This window comes from Pleurodeles waltl, chromosome 2_2 (assembly GCF_031143425.1).
Source record: "Pleurodeles waltl isolate 20211129_DDA chromosome 2_2, aPleWal1.hap1.20221129, whole genome shotgun sequence".
NCBI lineage: Eukaryota > Metazoa > Chordata > Amphibia > Caudata > Salamandridae > Pleurodeles > Pleurodeles waltl.
Genome location: NC_090439.1, coordinates 1195617453 through 1195639074, shown reverse-complemented (window position 1 = coordinate 1195639074; position 21622 = coordinate 1195617453). Strand labels below are relative to the sequence as shown.

The following is a 21622-nucleotide window of genomic DNA, read 5'->3' as shown; positions in this document are numbered from 1 at the left end:
AAGAATGCAAAGACAAAATAAAATGATTATGAAATTTTAAGTATATTGTACGGCTGAGTAAAAAAAATATATCATACATCTATAACTATATATACATATGTAAATTGTCGGTCCAAATTGGGTATCAGCCATTGTTCGTGGGCCACTGGGCCAAAACACATGGGCAAAGCCCACACATGATACCCGACTCCAATGGAGAGAACACTACAGGGGCATCAGATAGGAAAACTACAGGCACCTCAGGGGGAAGGGAAGGGGGGGCACCTCAGCCAGATGAGTCCACGACGCCAGATCCACGATGGGCCTCCATGGCCACTGTTCAATCCTGGGGAGTGCAAAGCCACAGTCTCTCAAGTCTCTACAGTGGGTGGATTGCCCACTGTGCCATCCTGGGGAGTGCAAAGCCACAGTCTCTCAAGTCTCTACAGTGGGTGGATTGCCCACTGTGCCATCCTGGGGAGTGCAAAGCCACAGTCTCTCAAGTCTCTACAGTGGCTGGATTGCCCACTGTGACATCCTGGGGAGTGCAAAGCCACAGTCTCACAAGTGGATTACAGACTCCACTGGTTCTGGAGGAGGCATGGTGCCCAGAGTGCTTCGTGCAGCCCTGCCCGACACAGATGCGGCCCTGCCATTTCTGCCAATGGGCCAGTGGTTCAGAGACGGCGGTGCCCAGCGGAGCGGTGCTTGAGATGAAGGGCCCAGCGGAGCGGTGCAGAGACGGCGGTGCCCAGCGGAGTGGTGCTTGAGATGAAGGGCCCAGCGGAGCGGTGCAGAGACGGCGATGCCCAGCGGAGCGGTGCTTGAGATGAAGGGCCCAGCGGAGCGGTGCTTGAGATGAAGGGCCCAGCGGAGCAGTGCTTGAGATGAAGGGCCCAGCGGAGCGGTGCAGAGACGGCGGTGCCCAGCGGAGCGGTGCTTGAAATGAAGGGCCCAGCGGAGCGGTGCTTGAGATGAAGGGCCCTGTTCAGCGGTTCTTGAGACGGCGGTGCCCTGTTCAGCGGTTCTTGACTTGAAAGGCTCTGTTCAGCGGTGCTTGAGATGAAGGGCCCAGTGGAGCAGTGCTTGAGATGAAGGGCCCAGCGGAGCGGTGCTTGAGATGAAGGGCCCATCGGAGCGGTGCAGAGACGGCGGTGCCCAGCGGAGCGGTGCTTGAGATGAAGGGCCCAGCGGAGCGGTGCTTGAGATGAAGGGCCCAGCGGAGCGGTGCAGAGACGGTGGAGCCCAGCGGAGCGGTGCTTGAGATGAAGGGCCCAGCGGAGCAGTGCAGAGACGGCGGTGCCCAGCGGAGCGGTGCTTGAGATGAAGGGCCCAGCACAGCGGTGCTTGAGATGAAGGGTCCAGCGGAGCGGTGCAGAGACGGCAGTGCCCAGCGGAGCGGTGCTTGAGATGAAGGGCCCAGCGGAGCGGTGCTTGAGATGAAGGGCCCTGTTCAGCGGTTCTTGAGACGGCGGTGCCCTGTTCAGCGGTTATTGACTTGAAGGGCCCTGTTCAGTGGTGCTTGACTTGAAGGGCCCTGTTCAGCGGTTCTTGAGACGGCGGTGCCCTGTTCAGCGGTTCTTGATTTGAAGGGCCCTGTTCAGCGGTTCTTGACTTGAAGGGCCCTGTTCAGCGGTGCTTGACTTGAAGGGCCCTGTTCAGCGGTTCTTGACGTGAAGGACCCTGTTCAGAGGTGCTTGACTTGAAGGGCCCTGTTCAGCAGTTCTTGAGACGGCGGTGCCCTGTTCAGCAGTTCTTGGCTTGAAGGGCCCTGTTCAGCGGTTCTTGAGACAGCGGTGCCCTGTTCAGCGGTCCTTGACTTGAAGGGCCCTGTTCAGCGGTTCTTGAGATGAGTGTCCAGATCAGCAGATGAGGCCATGCCATGGAGTTCACTCGCCACCTGACATGTGGCTGCCGGGCCCTTCCTGCCCCTCTGTCTTTTTGCTTGCGGGGGCCTCCTGTGTTGCCGTCCCGGGCCTGTGGGTGTCCTCCGGCACACCTGGAATGGGGCTGGTGGGGCCCATCTGGGCAGCTGGCCTGCTGCCGGACTTGTCGGACTTGCTGCCCTTGCCACCCTTCCCTGGTCATCTGTGGCCCTTTCCTCCCTTTAGCGGTGTGCCAGGTGGCACACCACTTCCTGACGGAGCCAAGGTAGAGACTTTGGAGCCTGCTGCCTTTGTCCTCTCGCGCCGGGCACTGGCTTTCTTTGCTTTTTTTTTTGGTGGTGGGCTGGCCGTCTCTTTGCTCCTTGCCGAACTAGCTGGCCTTGAAGGTGGTGGACTCCAAAGTCCTTGGACTATTGTCTGTGTAGGTCTGGGTTTTGTGGTGGCTGAGGTGCTGATTGGAGTCTTATGAGATGGACGGGGTGGGTCAGTTGTTGGAAAGAGGTCAAGTTCGGAAAGGAAAAGCAATTTAGAAAGACAGGGACGGGTAGCTGGAGGGGGTTTGGGAGTGGAGGAAGAGGATGTGGTTGTAGGAGAGTCAAGTCTGGTGTCTTTGGGTGCAGGTGCTGGTGCTGGAGGCTGTCGTGAGGTGGATGGCTGTTGGGTGGGTGGCTGCCTGCGTTTGTGTGGTTTGGAAGAGGGGGTGACAGACACACTGGGAGAGGACACAGGGGACGTGTAAATGGTAGTGAGGGTGGTGACTGCACGTGTGCGGAGGGTGCTGGTGGGTGTGCTGGTGATGGACGTAGTGGCTGAAGATGTTGTGCATGGGAGACGAGGAGGAGGGGGACACAGAGGAGGCAGTGGCTGTTGGTATGTCTGCATGTGGATGTTGCTTGTGTGAATGCTTGTGTGATGTGTGGTGCTTATGTCTGGATGAGCTTCCCTTGGGTGTTGAGGTGTGTGCAGGCTGGTCTGTAGGTGTGTCTGGGATAGGCAGAGGTACAGGGGAGTGGGACTGGGTGGAGGAAGTTGGAGGGGGGAGGCAGGAGACAGGGACAATGGCTGCCGTCAGTGCTGAGGCCAGAGCGTTCAACGGTCGCTGATGGGCAGCCTGACCAGAATGAATGCCCTCCAGGTATGCATTACTCCGGTGCACCTCCCTTTCTACACCCTGGATGGCATTTAAAAGGGTAGACTGCCCAACAATGAGCGTCCTCAGGAGGTCAATGACCTCCTCACTGAGGGCAGCAGGGGTGACAGGGGCAGGGCCTGAGGTGCCTGGGGCGAAGGAGATGCCCACCTTCCTGGGTGAGCGGGCACGGGGCGAACGCTGAGGAGCTGCTGGGAGGGTGGAGCTGGTAGGGGGGGTGGCGGCTGTACCTGTTGGTGCGGGGGCACGGATGTTGCCGCCACCACAAGGGAGCTCCCTTCCGAGGACGAGTCTGTGTCACTGGTGTCACCACGTGTCCCCGCTGTGGAGCTCCCCTCGCCCTCCATCCCACTGGTGTACTCTGAGTCCGTTGCATGGCCCTCCAGGTCCGTGTGGGATGCAGCTCCCTCGTGCTCCGATGCCACTTCTCCTCTGCCTCATGATGCTAATGCACACATGAACAGGAAGAGCAAAAAAAAGGGGGGGCGAGAAAGAAAGACATTTTGAGTGCATGCATTGGCGACACCGTTGGCGGAGAGGACAGACACAGAAGCCCCCTGCACTACGCGGCGCACTTGGGGTACACTACTCAATCCGTGGGACATGGCCTACAAGCCTATGGATGACAACTCCACACATAGGTGACACAGGGCCATGATTAGCTGTACTAGGCAACCTAGAGAGGTGGGGGGCGGGGGCACAGGGCCATGCATTACGGAGGGGCCTAGTCTACAGAAATCGCCTTGGCCTAGGGATACCCAAAGCCCTCCTCCCCCACCCAGACACCTCCACTGGGCGCAAAGTCAGCAGAATGTGCTTGTACTCACCCCCTTGTGTCTGCTGTGATGTCCTCACGCGCCCATCCAAATCGGGGTAGGCCACCGCCAGGATCCGGAACATCAAGGGGGTCAAAGTACGACTGGCACCCCTCCTAAGTTGGGAGGCCATCCCCAGCTGAGCCTCCGCCGCCTTCCTGCTCCAGCGGCGGATGTCCTCCCACCTCTTCCGGCAGTGGGTGCCCCGTCTGTTGTGGACCCCCAGGGTCCGGACCTCCTTGGCGATGGCACGCCAAATGTCGATTTTCTGATGGGCGCTGACCTATGTGACATGTACAGGGGGAGAAACAAAGCATCACCTTCTGCATGCTCGATGTGAGTGGCCCCCCATCCCCACCCTTGCCATGTGGCACATGCTCTCATCTGTCGTTTGATGCATGCCTCAATCGCTCCCCTCCTCACCATCTTTCATCCTCCCCACTCAACACAGGCATTGCCCACAAAGCATGGTCCCAGTGTACTTACCTGTTGGTCTGGAGGACCGTAGAATAGCGCGTACTGGGGGAGAACCCCATCCACGAGTTTCTCCAATTCTTCTGAAGTGAAGGCAGGGGCCCTTTCCCCAGTCGCAGCAGCCATTGTCTCTTCCAGACCGAGGTCACAGCAGCACGTGCAGTATAGGTCCTCTCCTGTGGATGATCAGGTATCGAGTGATTAAGCAGATAGAAAATGGCGGTCACGCCCGCGGCGGGGCGTACCGCGGCGGTGCGTGCCGCAACCGCCGGCGCACATCGTCATTGGCTCCTGAAACCCATAGGGTTCAATGTTAACCAATGCGGCTTTGCGACGCGGTCTTCGACCGCCTACCGCCACGGTGTGCCACGCCAATGCATTGACCTCACATCCCACTGTCGCACTTCACAGGTCAGGCAGCCGCCATTTCAAGGGCCCACATGGCTTAATTTCTACTGCGTCACACATACCTAGGCCTTGCATCGACACTCATACAAGCCATTGAATGCACTGAGAATCGTGTACTGTGCAAGCTGTGGGAACGTACCTGTGGGCTGATTGACTCTGTGCTCCATGTTGTCCTTCCTAGGCACCGTCCGCTGGGACTTGCGAGGAGATGGAGGAATCTTTCCGTGTACAGACCGCTGGTGGACCTGTCGACAATGGAAGAAAGACATGTCATACTGACATACAGGCTTGACCGAGCCACTATACAGGAACTGTGTGCCCAGCTGGAGCCAGACCTGATGTCACCCATCCGCCAACCCACAGGGATCCCCCCTCTAGTGCAGGTTCTGTCAGTACTCCATTTTTTGCCAAGTGGGTCATTTCAAACAACAGTGGCCATTTCATCAGGGATGTCTCAGCCTATGTTTTCTAAGGTGTTGTCCAGAGTGTTGTCTGCCCTGATGAAATACATGCAGAGCTACATCGTTTTCCCTGAGGTGGGGGATTTGCCTACAGTGAAGGGTGATTTCTATGCCCTTGGACATATTCCCAACATCATTGGTGCCATTGATGGGACACATGTGGCTTTGGTCCCCCCCAGCAGGAGTGAACAGGTGTACAGGAACAGAAAAAGTTATCATTCCATGAATGTCCAGGTGGTCTGTTTGGCTGACCAGTACATCTCCCATGTAAATGCCAAGTTCCCTGGGTCAGTGCATGACGCGTACATCATGCTAAATAGCAGCATCCCTTACGTGATGGAACAACTTCAGAGACACCGTGTATGGCTAATTGGTGACTCTGGTTACCCCAACCTGTCGTGGCTACTGACCCCAGTGAGGAATCCCAGGACAAGGGCAGAGGAACGGTACAATGAGGCACATGGGCGTACTAGGAGGGTGATCGAGCGAACCTTCGGCCTCCTGAAGGCCAGGTTTAGGTGCCTCCATATGACAGGTGGATCCCTAATGTACTCACCAAAGAAGGTGTGTCATATCATCGTGACCTGCTGTATGCTTCACAACCTGGCTTTGCGACGCCAGGTGACTTTACTGCAGGAGGATGGTCCAGATGGTGGTGTTGTGGCAGCTGTGGAGCATGCGGAGAGTGAAGAGGAGGAAGATGAAGAGGACGACACAGACAACAGGAACACAGTAATACAGCAGTATTTTGAATGACACACAGGTAAGAATCAACACCGGCATTTTACATTTACTTACAGTCTCCTGCCTCTCTACTGTCTGAGTTTCCCCCCAGTGTATGTTAACTGAGTTGTGACTTTCCCTTCCAATTTCAGAGATGTGGGCCCCACTCCGTGATCTCTGCTTTGTTTCCCCATGGACTACAGCTGTGTGACAGTGGTATGTTGTCATCACAATGTAACTGGACATTTTGGCATGGTTATGTCTAATACATTTGTTCAAAAATACAGGCAGACTCCAGATTATTTTTGTGCAATAAGTGTGTTTATTAAAGTGCTCAATTTTGGGAAATGGTTGAAAATCGGGGATGGGTGATGGTGGAGGAATGTCCATGGCAGAGTCCAGATTCTCAGTCTCACAGGTGCATTGTCCATATGCCTGTGGAAGGTGGAGCAGGGGCAGTTTAAGGTTGGACAGGGTGACAATGTGGGACAGTGGGATGACAATCAGGGGGTATCCTTTCCTGGCGGGGGTCTTGGCATCTTACTCTGTCTTCTTCCTAGATCTCAGGCCCCGCTTGCGGGGTGGTTCTCCTTCTGCAGGGGGTGGGGTTCTGGTGGCCTGTTGTTCTTGTGTCGGGGCCTCCTGTCCACTAGTGCCGGCCGAGGTGGTAGCCTGTTCTTGGTCCATGCTAGTGACAGGGGCCCTTTGTGGTGCCACATGGTCCCGCAATGTGGTGACAATCTGGTTGAGAGCCACAACGATGGTGCCCATTGCGGAACTAATGTTTCTGAGTTCTTTCCTGAACCCCATAAACTGTTCCTCCTGCAGTACCTGGATCTCCTGGAACCCGGCCAGGACCGTCGCCATCGTCTCCTGGGAGTCGTGGTATGCTCCCATGATGGAGGTGAGGGCCTCGTGGAGAGTGGGTTCCCTGGGCCTGTCCCCCCCCCTGTCGCACAGCAGCCCTCCCAGTTCCCCTGTTTCCCTGGGCCTCCGTCCCATGGACCGTGTGCCCACTACCACTACCCCCAGGTCCCTCTTGTTGTTGGGGTGGTGGGTTAACCTGGGTGCCCTGTAGTGGTGGACACACCGCTGATTGACGTGTCCTGGAGACAGAGGCATGGGCCCGCTGGGTGGGTGCTGTGCTGGTGTTCCCAGAGGGGGGTAGGTCTGCTGTGGCCTGTGGCTGTCTGAGGGGAACCGACTGTCCCGAGGTCCCCGATGGGCCGGGCTGGTCATCTGGGTCCAGGGAGTCAGAGCTGCTGTCATCACTGGGGGCCTCTTCTGGGGGTGGGATGGACATTTCTGGACCCTCCTGGGCGGTGTCGTGGCGTTCGGGTCCTGCAGGGGTATAAGAGTATGGTTATTGCTTCTGTGTGTGCCATAGCGTGCAATGGGTGGGTGCCCGTGTACCCCAGTGCTGGCATTCCCTTGTGGGGGCTGTTGTGACGGTGGTTTGTGGGGGGGATGGGTATGTGCAGTGGCCATGCTTAGGTGATGGGTGTCCATGGTTTGTGGTCGCATGCAGGGCTTGGTGTTGGGATGGGTGGGTTGTGATGGTGAGACATTCGCAAGGAGGATGTGTGATGGGGGTGGGGGGAGGGTGGGGGTACGAGTTGGCATGCTGGTGGGTGGGGGGGATGAAGTAGTTGAGATTAGATTTACCAGAGTCCATTCCTCCGCCGACTCCTGCGAGGCCCTCAGGATGCAGGATCGCCAAGACCTGTTCCTCCCATGTTGTAAATTCTGGGGGTTGAGGTGGGGGTCCGCCGCCAGTCTTCTGCACCGCGATGTTGTGTCTGGATACCATGGAACGCACCTTCCCCCGTAGGTCGTTCCACTGCTTCCTGATGTCGTCCCGATTTCGTGGATGCTGTCCCACAGCGTTGACCCTGTCCACTATTCTTTGCCATAGCTCCATCTTCCTGGCAATGGAGGTGTGCTGCACCTGTGTCCCGAAGAGCTGGGGCTCTACCCGAACTATTTCCTCCACCATGACCCTGAATTCAGCGTCTGAAAACCTGGGGTGTCTTTGGGGTACCATGGGGTGGTGTGGATGAGGTGTGGGGTGGTGTTTGCGGTGATGAGTGTGGTGAGTGTGGTGGTGTGTGGTGTTTTGTGCAAGGATGTTGTGTCGGTGATGGTGTTATATGCCTGTGAATGCTCTTGTACTGGCTGGTGGTGTCTCTCTCTGGCCTTCTCTCTGTAATTGTGGTTGTAGGGGTTTGTGGGTGATGTGGGTGTGTGTTTTATAGTTAATTGGGTGTGTGGGAGTGTTGTTTGTATGTGCATCAGGTGTGTGTATTTCAATTTGTCCAATGTGGCTGTGTTTTGGAGCTGGGTATGTATTTTGACCGCAGCGGTGTGTACCGCCAATGGAATACCGCGGTTGAAAGACCGCCGCGTGGATTCGTTGGTCGGAATGGTATGGGCGTATTTCTGTTGGCGTGACGGTGGAGGTTTGGTCATCGCCAGTTTATCGCTGGCCGTGGTGTGGCAGACTTTTGTGGATGTCGGGTTTTTGACGGTTTGCCTGTTGCGGGTCAGAATGACCGTGGCGGTTTACCGCGACCGCGGCGGTGTTATGGCGGTCTTCTGACCGGCGGTAAGCGCATTTTACCGCTGAGGTCAAAATGAACCCCTTTGTGTGTTCTCTCTAGACAGGTATCTATCAGGGAGGGATAGGTGTGATAGGGCTGCATATGCATACTAATGATCTTCCTGGGCTCAGAGAGAGGGAGATGGGGCTCACTTTACACTTGTACAGGTTGTGTCCTGCACACACACAAAGGGCTTCTTTACCTCCTAGTGATGTCTGGAGCCAGAGTGTTTGAACTGGTCAGATCTGGTTGTATACTTTTCCCTTCTTCTAGAAGCTGGGCATTTTGAGTATAAGTAAAGAGGCTGCAAGCCCATATTTTGATAGCACTTGTGGGAACTGGTACTGAACCTCTGTCAGAAGGACTGCTGAGCTGCAAAAGAACTCACCTGAACTGCTCATCTGTTATTGCCCTGCTGCCGGCTGCTGCTGGGAGGCACAAAAGACTAAACAGAGGGCTGTTCTACTTGTTGCCCTGCTTCCAGCTACTCCCTGACTCTGAATGACCCATTAACCTGCAAATTGCCTGGAGGAACAGCCATCTAGCCCCCCTGATTATTTCTGAGGTGGCCTCCTGCATGCAGTTTTCTCTCAAGGGTCCTGCATTTTGGGTAGTGGTGTGTGCTACCTCTGGATACCCCTCTTCGTGTGGGAAGAGCATGAGAATCGCATCGCTTTCAGGTCAAGCCTATGCATAGTGTTCTACCACTCCCTATTGCATGAAGAGAGCTTTCCTGTTATTCCCCCAGTGTAGGAGGGGCACTTACCCACTGGTGTGGGGGATAGATTCTAGTGTGACTCCCCTCCCTTCTCCAGCAGTGAAGTACCAGCTGTAATTGACGAGGGCTGAAGCAGCATGACCTAGTGCCCCTGGGGCACAAGCAGGCACCCACCACTGGTACCTACGCTCTCAGCTTTTCCCTCGCCACCACAACACCTTGGGATAAATGACTCCGCATGGCCCCTGGAGGAGTACCATGGCCCCAACAGCCCTGAAACCAGCAACTTGTCCTTCCCTTGTTTGAGGGACTCCACAAGGTACTGTGCCCACTAATCGAGCCGCAGCCCTTGCGCTTCCAACTTTTGCATTGTGGATTCTCGGGCAGCTGCTTCTGTGGCATTCTTTTTTTTTAAGCACTCGGGGTACCCGGCATGAGTTTCCCTACCCTTGTTTACAGTGTGGATTCCCCTCCACCAGACATGCCAACTATGCCAGGCTACCAGGGGTCACCACAGGTTATCTTTGGTGTATAACTTATTCAGCCTGAATAGAGTGGTGGGTTCTGCTTGGATGAGGTGCATACCCTAGCCAACCAGAAACCTAATTTTTAACTTAGCATACAGAAAACATCTCAGTACCACACTGTGCTCCTTTCGGTATCTCTGTGTACCATAGTGTGACCTCCAAAACCATGCTGTAATGTACCAAAAACAACTCAGTGCAATGCTGCGCTCCTTTCAGCATCTCGGTGTACTGTAGTGTGACCTCTACATAGTACCAATCTGTAATATACTGAAAACATCTCAGTGACGCACTGTGCTCCTTTATGCATCTCTGTGTACCATAGTGTGACCTCCACATAGTACCAATCTGTAGCTGTAGGAAAGTACCCCCATTTGGCATGTTACCCCCATTTTCTGCCTGATGTCAGTGTGTTTGAGTGTGTCCACTGGGATCCTGCTAACCAAGACACCAGTGATTATGCTCTCTCTCTCCTTTAAATTGTGTCACTGCATACTGTTAACCCAATATTTCACCCAAAATTGCCATACCGGTGCCCCCTTATAATCCTCTAGTATATGGTACATAGGTACCAAGGGTATTGGGGTTCCAGGGGATCCCTATGGGCTGCAGCATTTCTTTTGCCAACCATAGGGAGCCCATGCAAAGGCTGCTACAGGACTGCCATTCAAGCCATGCGGAATGGTGCATGCACCCTTTCACTGCCATTTACACTGCACCAGGTCACTTATAAGTCACCTTTATTACAGGCCTTCCAGCCCTGAAAGCTGGGTGCAGAGTACCTTTGTGTGAGGGCACCCCTGAACCAGCAGAGGTGCCCCACGACCTCCAGGACCATTTTCCTGGACTTCATGAGTGCGGGGACACCATTTTATGTGTGCACTGGACATAGGTCACCACCAATGTCCAGCTTCACAATGGTAACTCCGAATATGGCCATGTTTGGTATCAAACATGTTGGAATCATACCCCAAGGCTTTTGCAGGCATTGGATGTATGATTTTATGCACTCTGGGGGCTCCTCAGAGCTGCCATTACAGCCTTCTGAGGGTTTCCAGGCAGCCCAAGCTGCTACCACCTCCCACCTCCCAGGAACCACCCTTCTCTCTGTGCTGATGATTATGACAGCGGTGTATTACTGATCAGTAACCCAATGTCTCCTTTCTGGTGATGCAGTGTATTACTGATCAGTAACCGCCCTTCTCTCAGCTAGTGTTGGTGACAGCAGAGTATTACTGATCAGTAACCGCCCTTCTCTTTGCTGGTGATGGTGACAGCAGTGTATTACTGATCAGTAACCACATTTCCCTCTGCTGGTGATGGCGGGAGCAGTGTATTACTGATCACTAACCTCCCTTCTCTCAGCTGGTGATGGTGACAGCAGTGTATTACTGATCAGTAACCGCCCTTCTCTCTGCTGGTGATGGTGTCAGCAGTGTATTACTGATCAGTAACCGCCCTTCTCTCAGCTGGTGATGGTGACAGCAGTGTATTACTGATCACTAACCTCCCTTCTCTCTGCTGGTGATGGTGTCAGCAGTGTATTACTGATCACTAACCTCCCTTCTCTCAGCTGGTGATGGTGACAGCAGTGTATTACTGATCAGTAACCGCCCTTCTCTCAGCTGGTGATGGTGACAGCAGTCTATTACTGATCAGTAACCGTCCTTCTCTTCGCTGGTGATGGTGACAGCAGTGTATTACTGATCAGTAACCGCCCTTCTCTCTGCTGGTGATGGTGACAGCAGTGTATTACTGATCACTAACCCCCCTTCTCTCTGCTGGTGATGGTGACAGCAGTGTATTACTGATCAGTAACCGCCCTTCTCTCTGCTGGTTATGGTGACAGCAGTGTATTACTGATCATTAACCCCCCTTCTCTCTGCTGGTGATGGTGACAGCAGAGTATTACTGATCAGTAACCGCCCTTCTCTTGCTGGTGATGGTCACAGCAGTGTATTACTGATCAGTAACCGCCCTTCTCTCTGCTGGTTATGGTGACAGCAGTGTATTACTGATCATTAACCCCCCTTCTCTCTGCTGGTGATGGTGACAGCAGAGTATTACTGATCAGTAACCGTCCTTCTCTTGCTGGTGATGGTCACAGCAGTGTATTACTGATCAGTAACCGCCCTTCTCTCTGCTGGTGATGGTGACAGCAGTGTATTACTGATCACTAACCCCCCTTCTCTCTGCTGGTGATGGTGTCAGCAGTGTATTACTGATCATTAACCCCCCTTCTCTCTGCTGGTGATGGTGACAGCAGAGTATTACTGATCAGTAACCGCCCTTCTTTCTGCTGGTGATGGTGTCAGCAGTGTATTACTGATCAGTAACCGCCCTTCTCTTTGCTGGTGATGGTGTCATCAGTGTATTACTGATCAGTAACCGCCCTTCTCTCTGCTGGTGATGGTGTCAGCAGTGTATTACTGATCAGTAACCGCCCTTCTCTCTGCTGGTTATGGTGACAGCAGTGTATTACTGATCAGTAACCGCCCTTCTCTTCGCTGGTGATGGTGACAGCAGTGTATTACTGATCAGTAACCGCCCTTCTCTCTGCTGGTTATGGTGACAGCAGTCTATTACTGATCAGTAACCGTCCTTCTCTTGCTGGTGATGGTCACAGCAGTGTATTACTGATCAGTAACCGCCCTTCTCTCTGCTGGTGATGGTGACAGCAGTGTATTACTGATCACTAACCCCCCTTCTCTCTGCTGGTGATGGTGTCAGCAGTGTATTACTGATCATTAACCCCCCTTCTCTCTGCTGGTGATGGTGACAGCAGTGTATTACTGATCAGTAACCGCCCTTCTTTCTGCTGGTGATGGTGACAGCAGTGTATTACTGATCAGTAACCGCCCTTCTCTCTGATGGTTATGGTGACAGCAGTCTATTACTGAACAGTAACCGTCCTTCTCTTCGCTGGTGATGGTGACAGCAGTGTATTACTGATCAGTAACCGCCCTTCTCTCTGCTGGTGATGGTGACAGCAGTGTATTACTGATCACTAACCCCCCTTCTCTCTGCTGGTGATGGTGACAGCAGTGTATTACTGATCAGTAACCGCCCTTCTCTTCGCTGGTGATGGTGACAGCAGTGTATTACTGATCAGTAACCGCCCTTCTCTTCTCTGGTGATGGTGACAGCAGTGTATTACTGATCAGTAACCGCCCTTCTCTTCGCTGGTGATGGTGACAGCAGTGTATTACTGATCAGTAACCGCCCTTCTCTCTGCTGGTGATGGTGTCAGCAGTCTATTACTGATCAGTAACCGCCCTTCTCTCTGCTGGTTATGGTGACAGCAGTGTATTACTGATCAGTAACCGCCCTTCTCTTCGCTGGTGATGGTGACAGCAGTGTATTACTGATCAGTAACCGCCCTTCTCTTCGCTGGTGATGGTGACAGCAGTGTATTACTGATCAGTAACCGCCCTTCTCTTGCTGGTGATGGTGACAGCAGTGTATTACTGATCAGTAACCGCCCTTCTCTCTTCTGGTGATGGTGACAGCAGTGTATTACTGATCAGTAACCACCCTTCTCTCTGCTGGTGATGGTGACAGCAGTGTATTACTGATCAGTAACCGCCCTTCTCTCAGCTGCTGAGGGTGACAGCAGTCTATTACTGATCAGTAACCGCCCTTCTCTTCGCTGGTGATGGTGACAGCAGTTTATTACTGATCAGTAACCGCCCTTCTCTTTGCTGGTGATGGTGTCATCAGTGTATTACTGATCAGTAACCGCCCTTCTCTTCGCTGGTGATGGTGACAGCAGTCTATTACTGATCAGTAACCGCCCTTCTCTTCGCTGGTGATGGTGACAGCAGTGTATTACTGATCAGTAACCGCCCTTCTCTTCGCTGGTGATGGTGACAGCAGTCTATTACTGATCAGTAACCGCCCTTCTCTCTGCTGGTTATGGTGACAGCAGTCTATTACTGATCAGTAACCGCCCTTCTCTTCGCTGGTGATGGTGACAGCAGTGTATTACTGATCAGTAACCGCCCTTCTCTTCGCTGGTGATGGTGACAGCAGTGTATTACTGATCATTAACCCCCCTTTTCTCTGCTGGTGATGGTGACAGCTGTGTATTACTGATCAGTAACCGCCCTTCTCTTCGCTGGTGATGGTGACAGCAGTGTATTACTGATCATTAACCCCCCTTTTCTCTGCTGGTGATGGTGTCATCAGTGTATTACTGATCAGTAACCGCCCTTCTTTCTGCTGGTGATGGCGGGAGCAGACTATTACTGATCAGTAACCGCCCTTCTCTCAGCGTGTGATGGTGACAGCAGGGTATTTCTGATCAATAACCGCCCTTCTCTTTGTGGTCGTGGGTGAAGCAATGTAAAGTATATATGCTGCTCTCAGTAGTAACAGGTCTCTTCTTCTCCACAGGTTGTGCTAGACACCATGTCTCTCCAGATGTATTTTGTGACTGCACTCTTGAGCCTGAAGCTGCTCTGTCCCTTTGCAGGTAAGTCCTCTCCCATCTGTTTGCAGTCACAGACCTCTTGGAATTGTGCTCCGAGTTGTTACTAGGGCAGATCCTTGAAATGCCCTGGTTAAAGCTTTCCCTCTGAGAAGCCTCATCCACTTGGGACTTTGCCGGCCAGAAGGCACCCCCTTCAGAACCACTTACCAGGACATACCTGTTGCATCTTCGACCTGCAGCCAGGAGTCCCCTCCTCCCATTAACAAGAAGAAGGCTTAACATCATGCTTGGAAACAAAACAGGCAATACTTAGGGAGCCTCCCAGAGGGGCAGTGAGGGTATAGCCCTCAATGTAACAGTCCACGTACTCCCAATGGCTGATTCTGGTGGGGTGTAGCACCTAGATTAGGGGGCAGAGACCACTGAGGGGCTGCAGAGTGAGGAAGCATACTCTATCATTGACACCATGGACCCTGACCGACATGTGGTCCTCAGACATATCTGAGCATCCTGGTTAGTTGTTGTGTTAGTTGTTGTTCTTCGGCTGCGTGTGTCCTTAGACCCCAGTGTCACAGCATGCTGGTTAGTTGTTGTGTTAGTTGTCGTTCTTCGGGTGTATGTGTACTCAGACCCCAGTGCCACAGCATGCTGGTTAGTTGTTTTTTTTCGGCTGCGTGTGTGCCCAGACCCCAGTGCCACAGCTTGCTGGTTAGTTGTTGTTTTAGTTGTTGTTCTTTGACTGTATGTGTCCTCAAACCTTAGTGTCACAGAATGATGGTCAGTTGTTGTTCTTCAGCTGTGTGTGTCTTCAGACCCAAGTGTCTCAGCTTGCTGGTTAGTTCTTGTTCTTTGGCTGTGTGTGTCTTCAGACCCCAATATCACAGCATGCTGATTATTTGTTGTGTTATTTGCCTGTTCTTTGGCTATGTGCGTCTTCAGGCATAAGTGTCACAGCATGCTGGTTAGTTGTTGTGTTAGTTGTTCTTCGGCTGTGTGTCCTCAGCCCGCAGTGTCACAGTATGCTGGCTAGTTGTTGTTCTTCAGCTGTGTGTGTCTTCAGACCCCAATGTCACAGCATGCTGGGTAGTTGCTGTGTTAGTTGTTGTTCTTCAGCTGTGTGCGTACTCAGACCCCAATGCCACAACATGCTGGTTAGATGTTATAGTACTTGTTGTTCTTCAGCTGTGTGTGTCTTCAGATCCCAGTGTCACAACATGCTGGTTAGTTGTTGTTCTTCGGCTGTGTGTGTTTTCAGACCCCAATATTCCACAGCATACTGGTTAAATGTTCTGTTACTTGTTGTTCTTCAGCTGTGTGTGTATCTTCAGACCCCAGTGTCACAGCATGCTGGTTAGTTGTTGTTCTTCAGCTGTGTGGGTCTTCAGACCCAAGTGTCTCAGCATGCTGGTTAGTTCTTGTTCTTTGGCTGTGTGTGTCTTCAGACCCCAATATCACAGCATGCTGATTATTTGTTGTGTTATTTGCCTGTTCTTTGGCTATGTGCATCTTCAGGCATCAGTGTCACAGCATGCTGGTTAGTTGTTGTGTTAGTTGTTCTTCGGCTGTGTGTCCTCAGCCCGCAGTGCCACAGCATGCTGGCTAGTTGTTGTTCTTCAGCTGTGTGTGTCTTCAGACCCCAGTGTCACAGCATGCTGGTTAGTTGCTGTGCTAGTTGTTGTTCTTCAGCTGTGTGTGTACTCAGACCCCAGTGCCACAGCATGCTGGTTAGTTGTTGTTTTAGTTGTTGTCCTTCAACTGTATATGTCCTCAAACCCCAGTGTCACAGCATGATGGTCAGTTGTGTGTTCGTTCCTTTTGTCCTTCGGTTGTGTGGGTTCTCAGACCCCTGTTTCATAGCATGGTGGTTAGTTGTTGTTGTTCTTCAGTTGTGTGTGTACTCAGACCCCCGTTTCACAGCATGCTGGTTAGTTGTTGTTGTTCTTCGGTTGTGTGTGCCACAGCAGCGGTTGTTTTTCACATAATACTTTATAATTCACAGATCCTTGCTTCGATCCTGACCTCTGCGTGATCCATCTCAGTAGCCAATGACCTGCGTCACAAATTGGCCATGGCAATCACCTTTCCACAGCCAGACCTACTTTACCTGCCCACATGAATCCACGCATGGCCTAGCACATTAAACTAATATCAACTGACCTCTGATTTTTAGTGCCCATTCAATGATTGCTGACTAATTAAAAATGTTGGTAATGTTAATACTTCTATGCTACACACTTTTCACTCTTTAGTACCTAGTGCATGACACATTTATTGTTGTTTTTGCTTAGGACAATTGCTGACTTTGCTAGCTGTGTTGTTCTTTATGTTTGGGAAAATTACTTCACTGAGGTGCAAAGCCTGATGCTTTGGCTTTATGCAGCATGGACAGGCGTCCTGCTGCAGATACAAGGCTAGTTCATGTGCAGTCAGGTACTCTCAGAAAACAGACTTCAGAAGGTACAAACATTAATCTTGTACAGTCTGAGAACACTGCCTGAACAAGGACTTTTTTATTTCTGTGATGTGCGTGGTGTTATGGACATAATAGAGGCCTATCAACTGCTGCTGAACCCAGTGAAGTCCTTCTGTGATGTCTACAGCATAACAGAGGTAGTAGACAAGGACTGGTGGATGTAGCCAGATGTAGGAGGAATCCACTTTTAATCCTCACCAGCTTCTTTCTCTCTTGTCAAGTGCAGTCTTATCATGCTGTTGTCCTGTGTTATGACATTGCAATTCTCATAATTTCATTTGAGCAGGTGCATTTACCGCTGTGGCACCGAAGGAAGCTATCTTTGTTAATTATGGTGAGGACGCTGTTCTGCCTTGTCACCTCATGCCTCGTATAAGTGCGCAGAAGATGGAGGTGAGATGGTTCCGTTCACAGTACCAGTCTGTGGTGCACCTCTACCGCGATGGGAAGGACCAGGATGGAGTTCAGATGCCACAATTTCAGGACAGAACAGAGCTCCGTAAGGATGATCTGACCAGTGGACGCGTTGAGCTAAAGATACCTGCCGTGAAACTCTCAGACGCGGGCTCCTACACCTGCTTCTTCCAGTCTCATTCGTTCTATGACAGCTCACGGCTCGAGTTGGTGGTGACAGGTCAGTGGTCACACACTTCTTATTTCAGTACCACTTGTACTTCTCTGTTCCACCTTTGTTACACACCTCGGACTATCAGATAACACCCACTGTGCCTATTCTTAGTAGCCCAAAGTGTCATCCTTGAGTGAGTGTCCACGTGTTTCAGCTTCTCCATAAGATGCCCTAGGTCAAGAAACTATTTGAATCATTGCCCATGGCAAAGATATACATAAATAAAAATGATAATAAAAATTATATTTAAAAAATGCATGTGTTGGGGAGTCAGCACGCTCGCGTGCAGTATTCCTGCATGTGAGTAGAATGAGAGTTTGCACAACTTTCTCCAGATCAATCACCGACCAGTAAGTAAAATATTTTTTTGACTAAGCCACCGGTATTTCATTGCGGTATCTGTTGTTATGTTACTGGATAATTTATGGCATTTGTTACATTTTCAGAGGTGTCTATTTAAGAGTAGGAAGCCTCTATAGCTGAAGAACAAAAGGTACACAATTGAAATTACTTTTTAGGTGATAATGGGCTGGGCCACTGCCTAACTAAATTGACTGACACAAGGAAATGCAAATAAGGTAATCTCACTCACTAACCCCCATGTGTATGTGAAATAGGAGAAGGGGTGAAGGGAGTCCAGCAGCCTGGAGAGACTTATATGTTTCCTAAGACAAGGGGCAAACGGAGCCCTCCAGCCTGGGAAGGGGACACATGTTTTAATAGAAGAGGAAAAGGGAGTCCCCCAGCCTGGAGAGGTATACACGACCTACGAGAAGGGGTAAAGGGAGTCCACCACCCTGAAGGGGATTTATGTGACCTAAGAGAAGAGGTGAAGGGAGTACCCCAACCTGGGGAGGGTATACATGTCCTAAGAAAAGGGGTGAAGGGAGTCCTCCAGCCTGGAGAGGGTATGTGCCCTAAGAGAATATGTGAAAGGAGTCCTCCACTGGAGGAGGGTATACTGGAGATAAGAGGAGGGGTAAAGGGGGTCCTCCAGCCTGAGTAGGGTATATGTGATCTAAGAGAAGGGGTGAAGTGAGTTCTCCAGCCTGGAGAAGGTAGATGTGACCTAACTGAAGGTGTGAAGAGAGTCCTCCAGCCTGCGGAGGGTACATGTGACCTAAGAGAAAGGGCAAAGAGAGTCCATCTGCTTTGATGGGTATTTGTGACGAAAAAAAAGGGTTGAAAGGAGCACTCCAGCCTGAGGAGAATATATGTTTCCTAAGACAAGCGACGAAGAAATCCCTCCAGCCTGGGGAGATGACACATGTTTTAGGAGAAGAAGCAAAGGGAGTCCACCAGCCTGGAGAGTGTACACATGACCTACGAGAAGGGGTAAAGGGAGTCCACCACCCAGAAAAGGATTTATGTGTCCTAAAAGAAGAGGTGAAGGGAGTACCCCTGCCTGGGGAGGGCATACATGTCCTAAGAAAAGGGGTGAAGGGAGTCCTGCAGCCTGGAGAGGGTATATGTGTACTAAGAGAAGGGATTGAAGTGAGTCAACAGGCCTGGGAAGGGCTTATGTAACCTAAGAAAAGGGGTAAAGGGAGTCCACAAGCCTGCGGAGTGTATATGTGACCTAAGAGAACGGGTGAAGGGAGTCTACCAGACTAGGGAGGATATATGTGACCCAAGAGAAGGGGTGAAGGGAGTGCACCAGCCTGGCGAGGCCATATGTGACATAAGAGAAGGGGTAAAGGGAGTCTACCAGCCTGGGGAGGATATATGTGTTCTAAGAAAAGGGGTGAAGGGAGTCCACAAGCCTGGGGATTATATATGTGACCTAAGAGAAGGGGTGAAGGGAGTCCACAAGCCTGGGGAGGATATATGTGACCTAAGAGAAGGGGTGAAAGGAGTCTACCAGCCTGGGGCGGATATATGTGACCTAAGAGAAAGGGTGAAGGGAGTGCACCAGCCTGGCAAAGGTATATGTGACCTAAGAGAAGGGGTAAAGGGAGTCCACAAGCCTGGGGAGTATATATGTGACCTAAGAGAACGAGTGAAGGGAGTCTACCAGCCTGGGGAGTATATATGTGACCTAAGAGGAGGGGTGAAGGGAGTCCACAAGCCAGGGGAGTAGATATGTTTCCTAAGAAAAGGGGCGAAGGGAGTCCACAAGCCTGGGGAGGATATACGTGACCTAAGAGAAGGGGTGAAGGGAGTGCACCAGCCTGGCGAGGGTAAATGTGACCTAAGAGAAGGGGTAAAGGGAGTGCACCAGCCTGGGCGGGTATGTGTGACCTAAGAGAAGGGGTGAAGGGAGTCCACCAGCCTGGAAGGGGATATGTGACCTAAGAGAAGGGGTGAAGGCAGTGCACCAGCCTGGTGAGGGAATGTTTGTCCTAAGAGAAGGGGGGAAGGGGTTGCACCAGCCTGGGGGTGGTATATGTGACCCCAGAGAAGGGGTGAAGGGAGTCTACCAGCCTGGGGAGGATATATGTGAGCTAGGAGAAGGGGTGAAGGGAGTGCACCAGTCTGGCGAGGGTGTATGTGACCTAAGAGAAGGGGTAAAGGGAGTCTACCAGCTTGGGGAGGATATATGTGACCTAAGAGAAGGGTTGAAGGGAGTGCACCAGCCTGGCGAGGGTATATGTGACCTAAGAGAAGGGGTAAAGGGAATCCACAAGCCTGGGGAGTATAGATGTGACCTAAGAGAACAGGTGAAGGGAGTCTACCAGCCTGGGGAGGATATATGTGACTTAAGAGAAGGGGTGAAGGGAGTCTACCAGCCTGGCGAGGGTATATGTGACCTAAGAGAAGGGGTGAAGGGAGTGCACCAGCCTGGGACGGTATATGTGACCCAAGAGAAGGGGTGAAGGGCGTGCACCAGCCTGGGAGGGTGTATGTGACCTAAGAGAAGGGGTGAATGGAGTCCAACAGCCTGGCGAGGGTATATGTGACCTAAGAGAAGGGGTGAAGGGAGTGCACCAGCCTGGTGAAGGAACATGTGTCCTAAGAGAAGGGGCGAAGGGAGTCCACCAGCCTTGAGATGGTATTTGTGTCCTGAGAGAAGGGGTGAAGATGGTCCACCAGCCTGGAGAGATATCCTAAACGATGGGGTGAAGGGAGTCCAGCCACCTAGGAAGATTATACGCTGATGTAGTCACCTTCACTCAAGATTTTAAACAAAATACCCACATGATCCACATTATACTGTAGTTCTTTCGATTTATCAGTGAAATATTATTTTTGTTAACCTGACAGATTTCAGATGTAAAAATGAAGTACAGTAGATGGGCCATAAACTAAGAGTCTGGTATGCGGTTCTATATGGACACCCTACAGTAGAAGAGACCATAACCTGTGAGTCCTGTCTATGGGCTCTATATGGACACCATACAGTAGAGGGTTCATAACCTGTGAGTCTGGTCTGAAGGCTCTATATGGACACCATACAGCAGAAGGTTCATAACCTGTGAGTCTGGTCTGTGAGATTTATATGGACATGGTACAGTTGAAGGGCCATAACCTGAGAGTCTGGTCTATGGGTCTAGATGGACACTGCACAGTAAAAGGACCATAACTTGAGAGCCTGGTCTACAGGCTCTAAATGGACACCTTGCAGTAGAAGGGCCATCTGAGAGGACGCCTCTTTTTGCATGGTTAGCCCCCACTCTTCGCCTAATGTTGATTTGTTCTAGAAGTTGGTAGTGCCCAGGGCTCCTGCTAACCAGGTTTCCCGGGACCGAGCTTTTTCTCTAAATCTGTTGTGATGCTTGGCACAATTGCATACACTCTTAAATATCACTGTAAGTCCCTAGTAAATGGGTACACCTGTACCCACGTCATGGGATATTAGGGGTGAGCCCCTGAGGGCAGCAGCACTCATTGTGCCACCCTCTAGGGCCCTGCACCCAGAAGTACCCAGCACTGCCAGTGTGGTCTGAGTGTACTGGGACAAACCTAAAAAGGCAAACTCAACATGACACACTCCCTGGGTGCCCTGTCCACCCCACACTACATATGGTATGGGTAAGTCACCCCTCTACTAGGCCTTACAGCCTTAAGGCAAGGTGCACCACAATGTATGTTAGAGCATAATTGCATAGCAATATGCCCCCACTGTGTCCTTGCTAAACCTGGGACATAGTGAATAAACAGAGCAGCCATTTTAAGTACGTCTACTGACACTGGTCAAACACGAGTTCCCCAGTTACATGATGGCCACTCTGTACCCTGGGTTGTTTGGTATCAAACAACTCAGAATATTAAATCTAAATTGGTACCAGTATTGGACTTAACCCTAAATGTATCCAGGGGCCACCTTAGAGGTGCTCCCTGCAAAAGCTAATCTTACCTGGCATAGTTGCTGACTGATTCCATCCAGCCTGCCACTTCCAGACAGCCAATC

General features: G+C 51.7%; 1 protein-coding gene across 1 annotated transcript in view; it reads left to right on the top strand.

Moving 5' to 3' along the window:
• Window positions 1–21622, top strand: part of LOC138279330 (butyrophilin-like protein 2) — a 430170-nt gene that overhangs the window by 16064 nt on the left and 392484 nt on the right. Inside the window, exons 2-3 of the mRNA XM_069219396.1 lie at window positions 14134–14212; window positions 16930–17277. Coding sequence (XP_069075497.1) covers window positions 14134–14212; window positions 16930–17277 — 427 coding nt within the window. The remainder of the gene's footprint in view (window positions 1–14133; window positions 14213–16929; window positions 17278–21622) is intronic.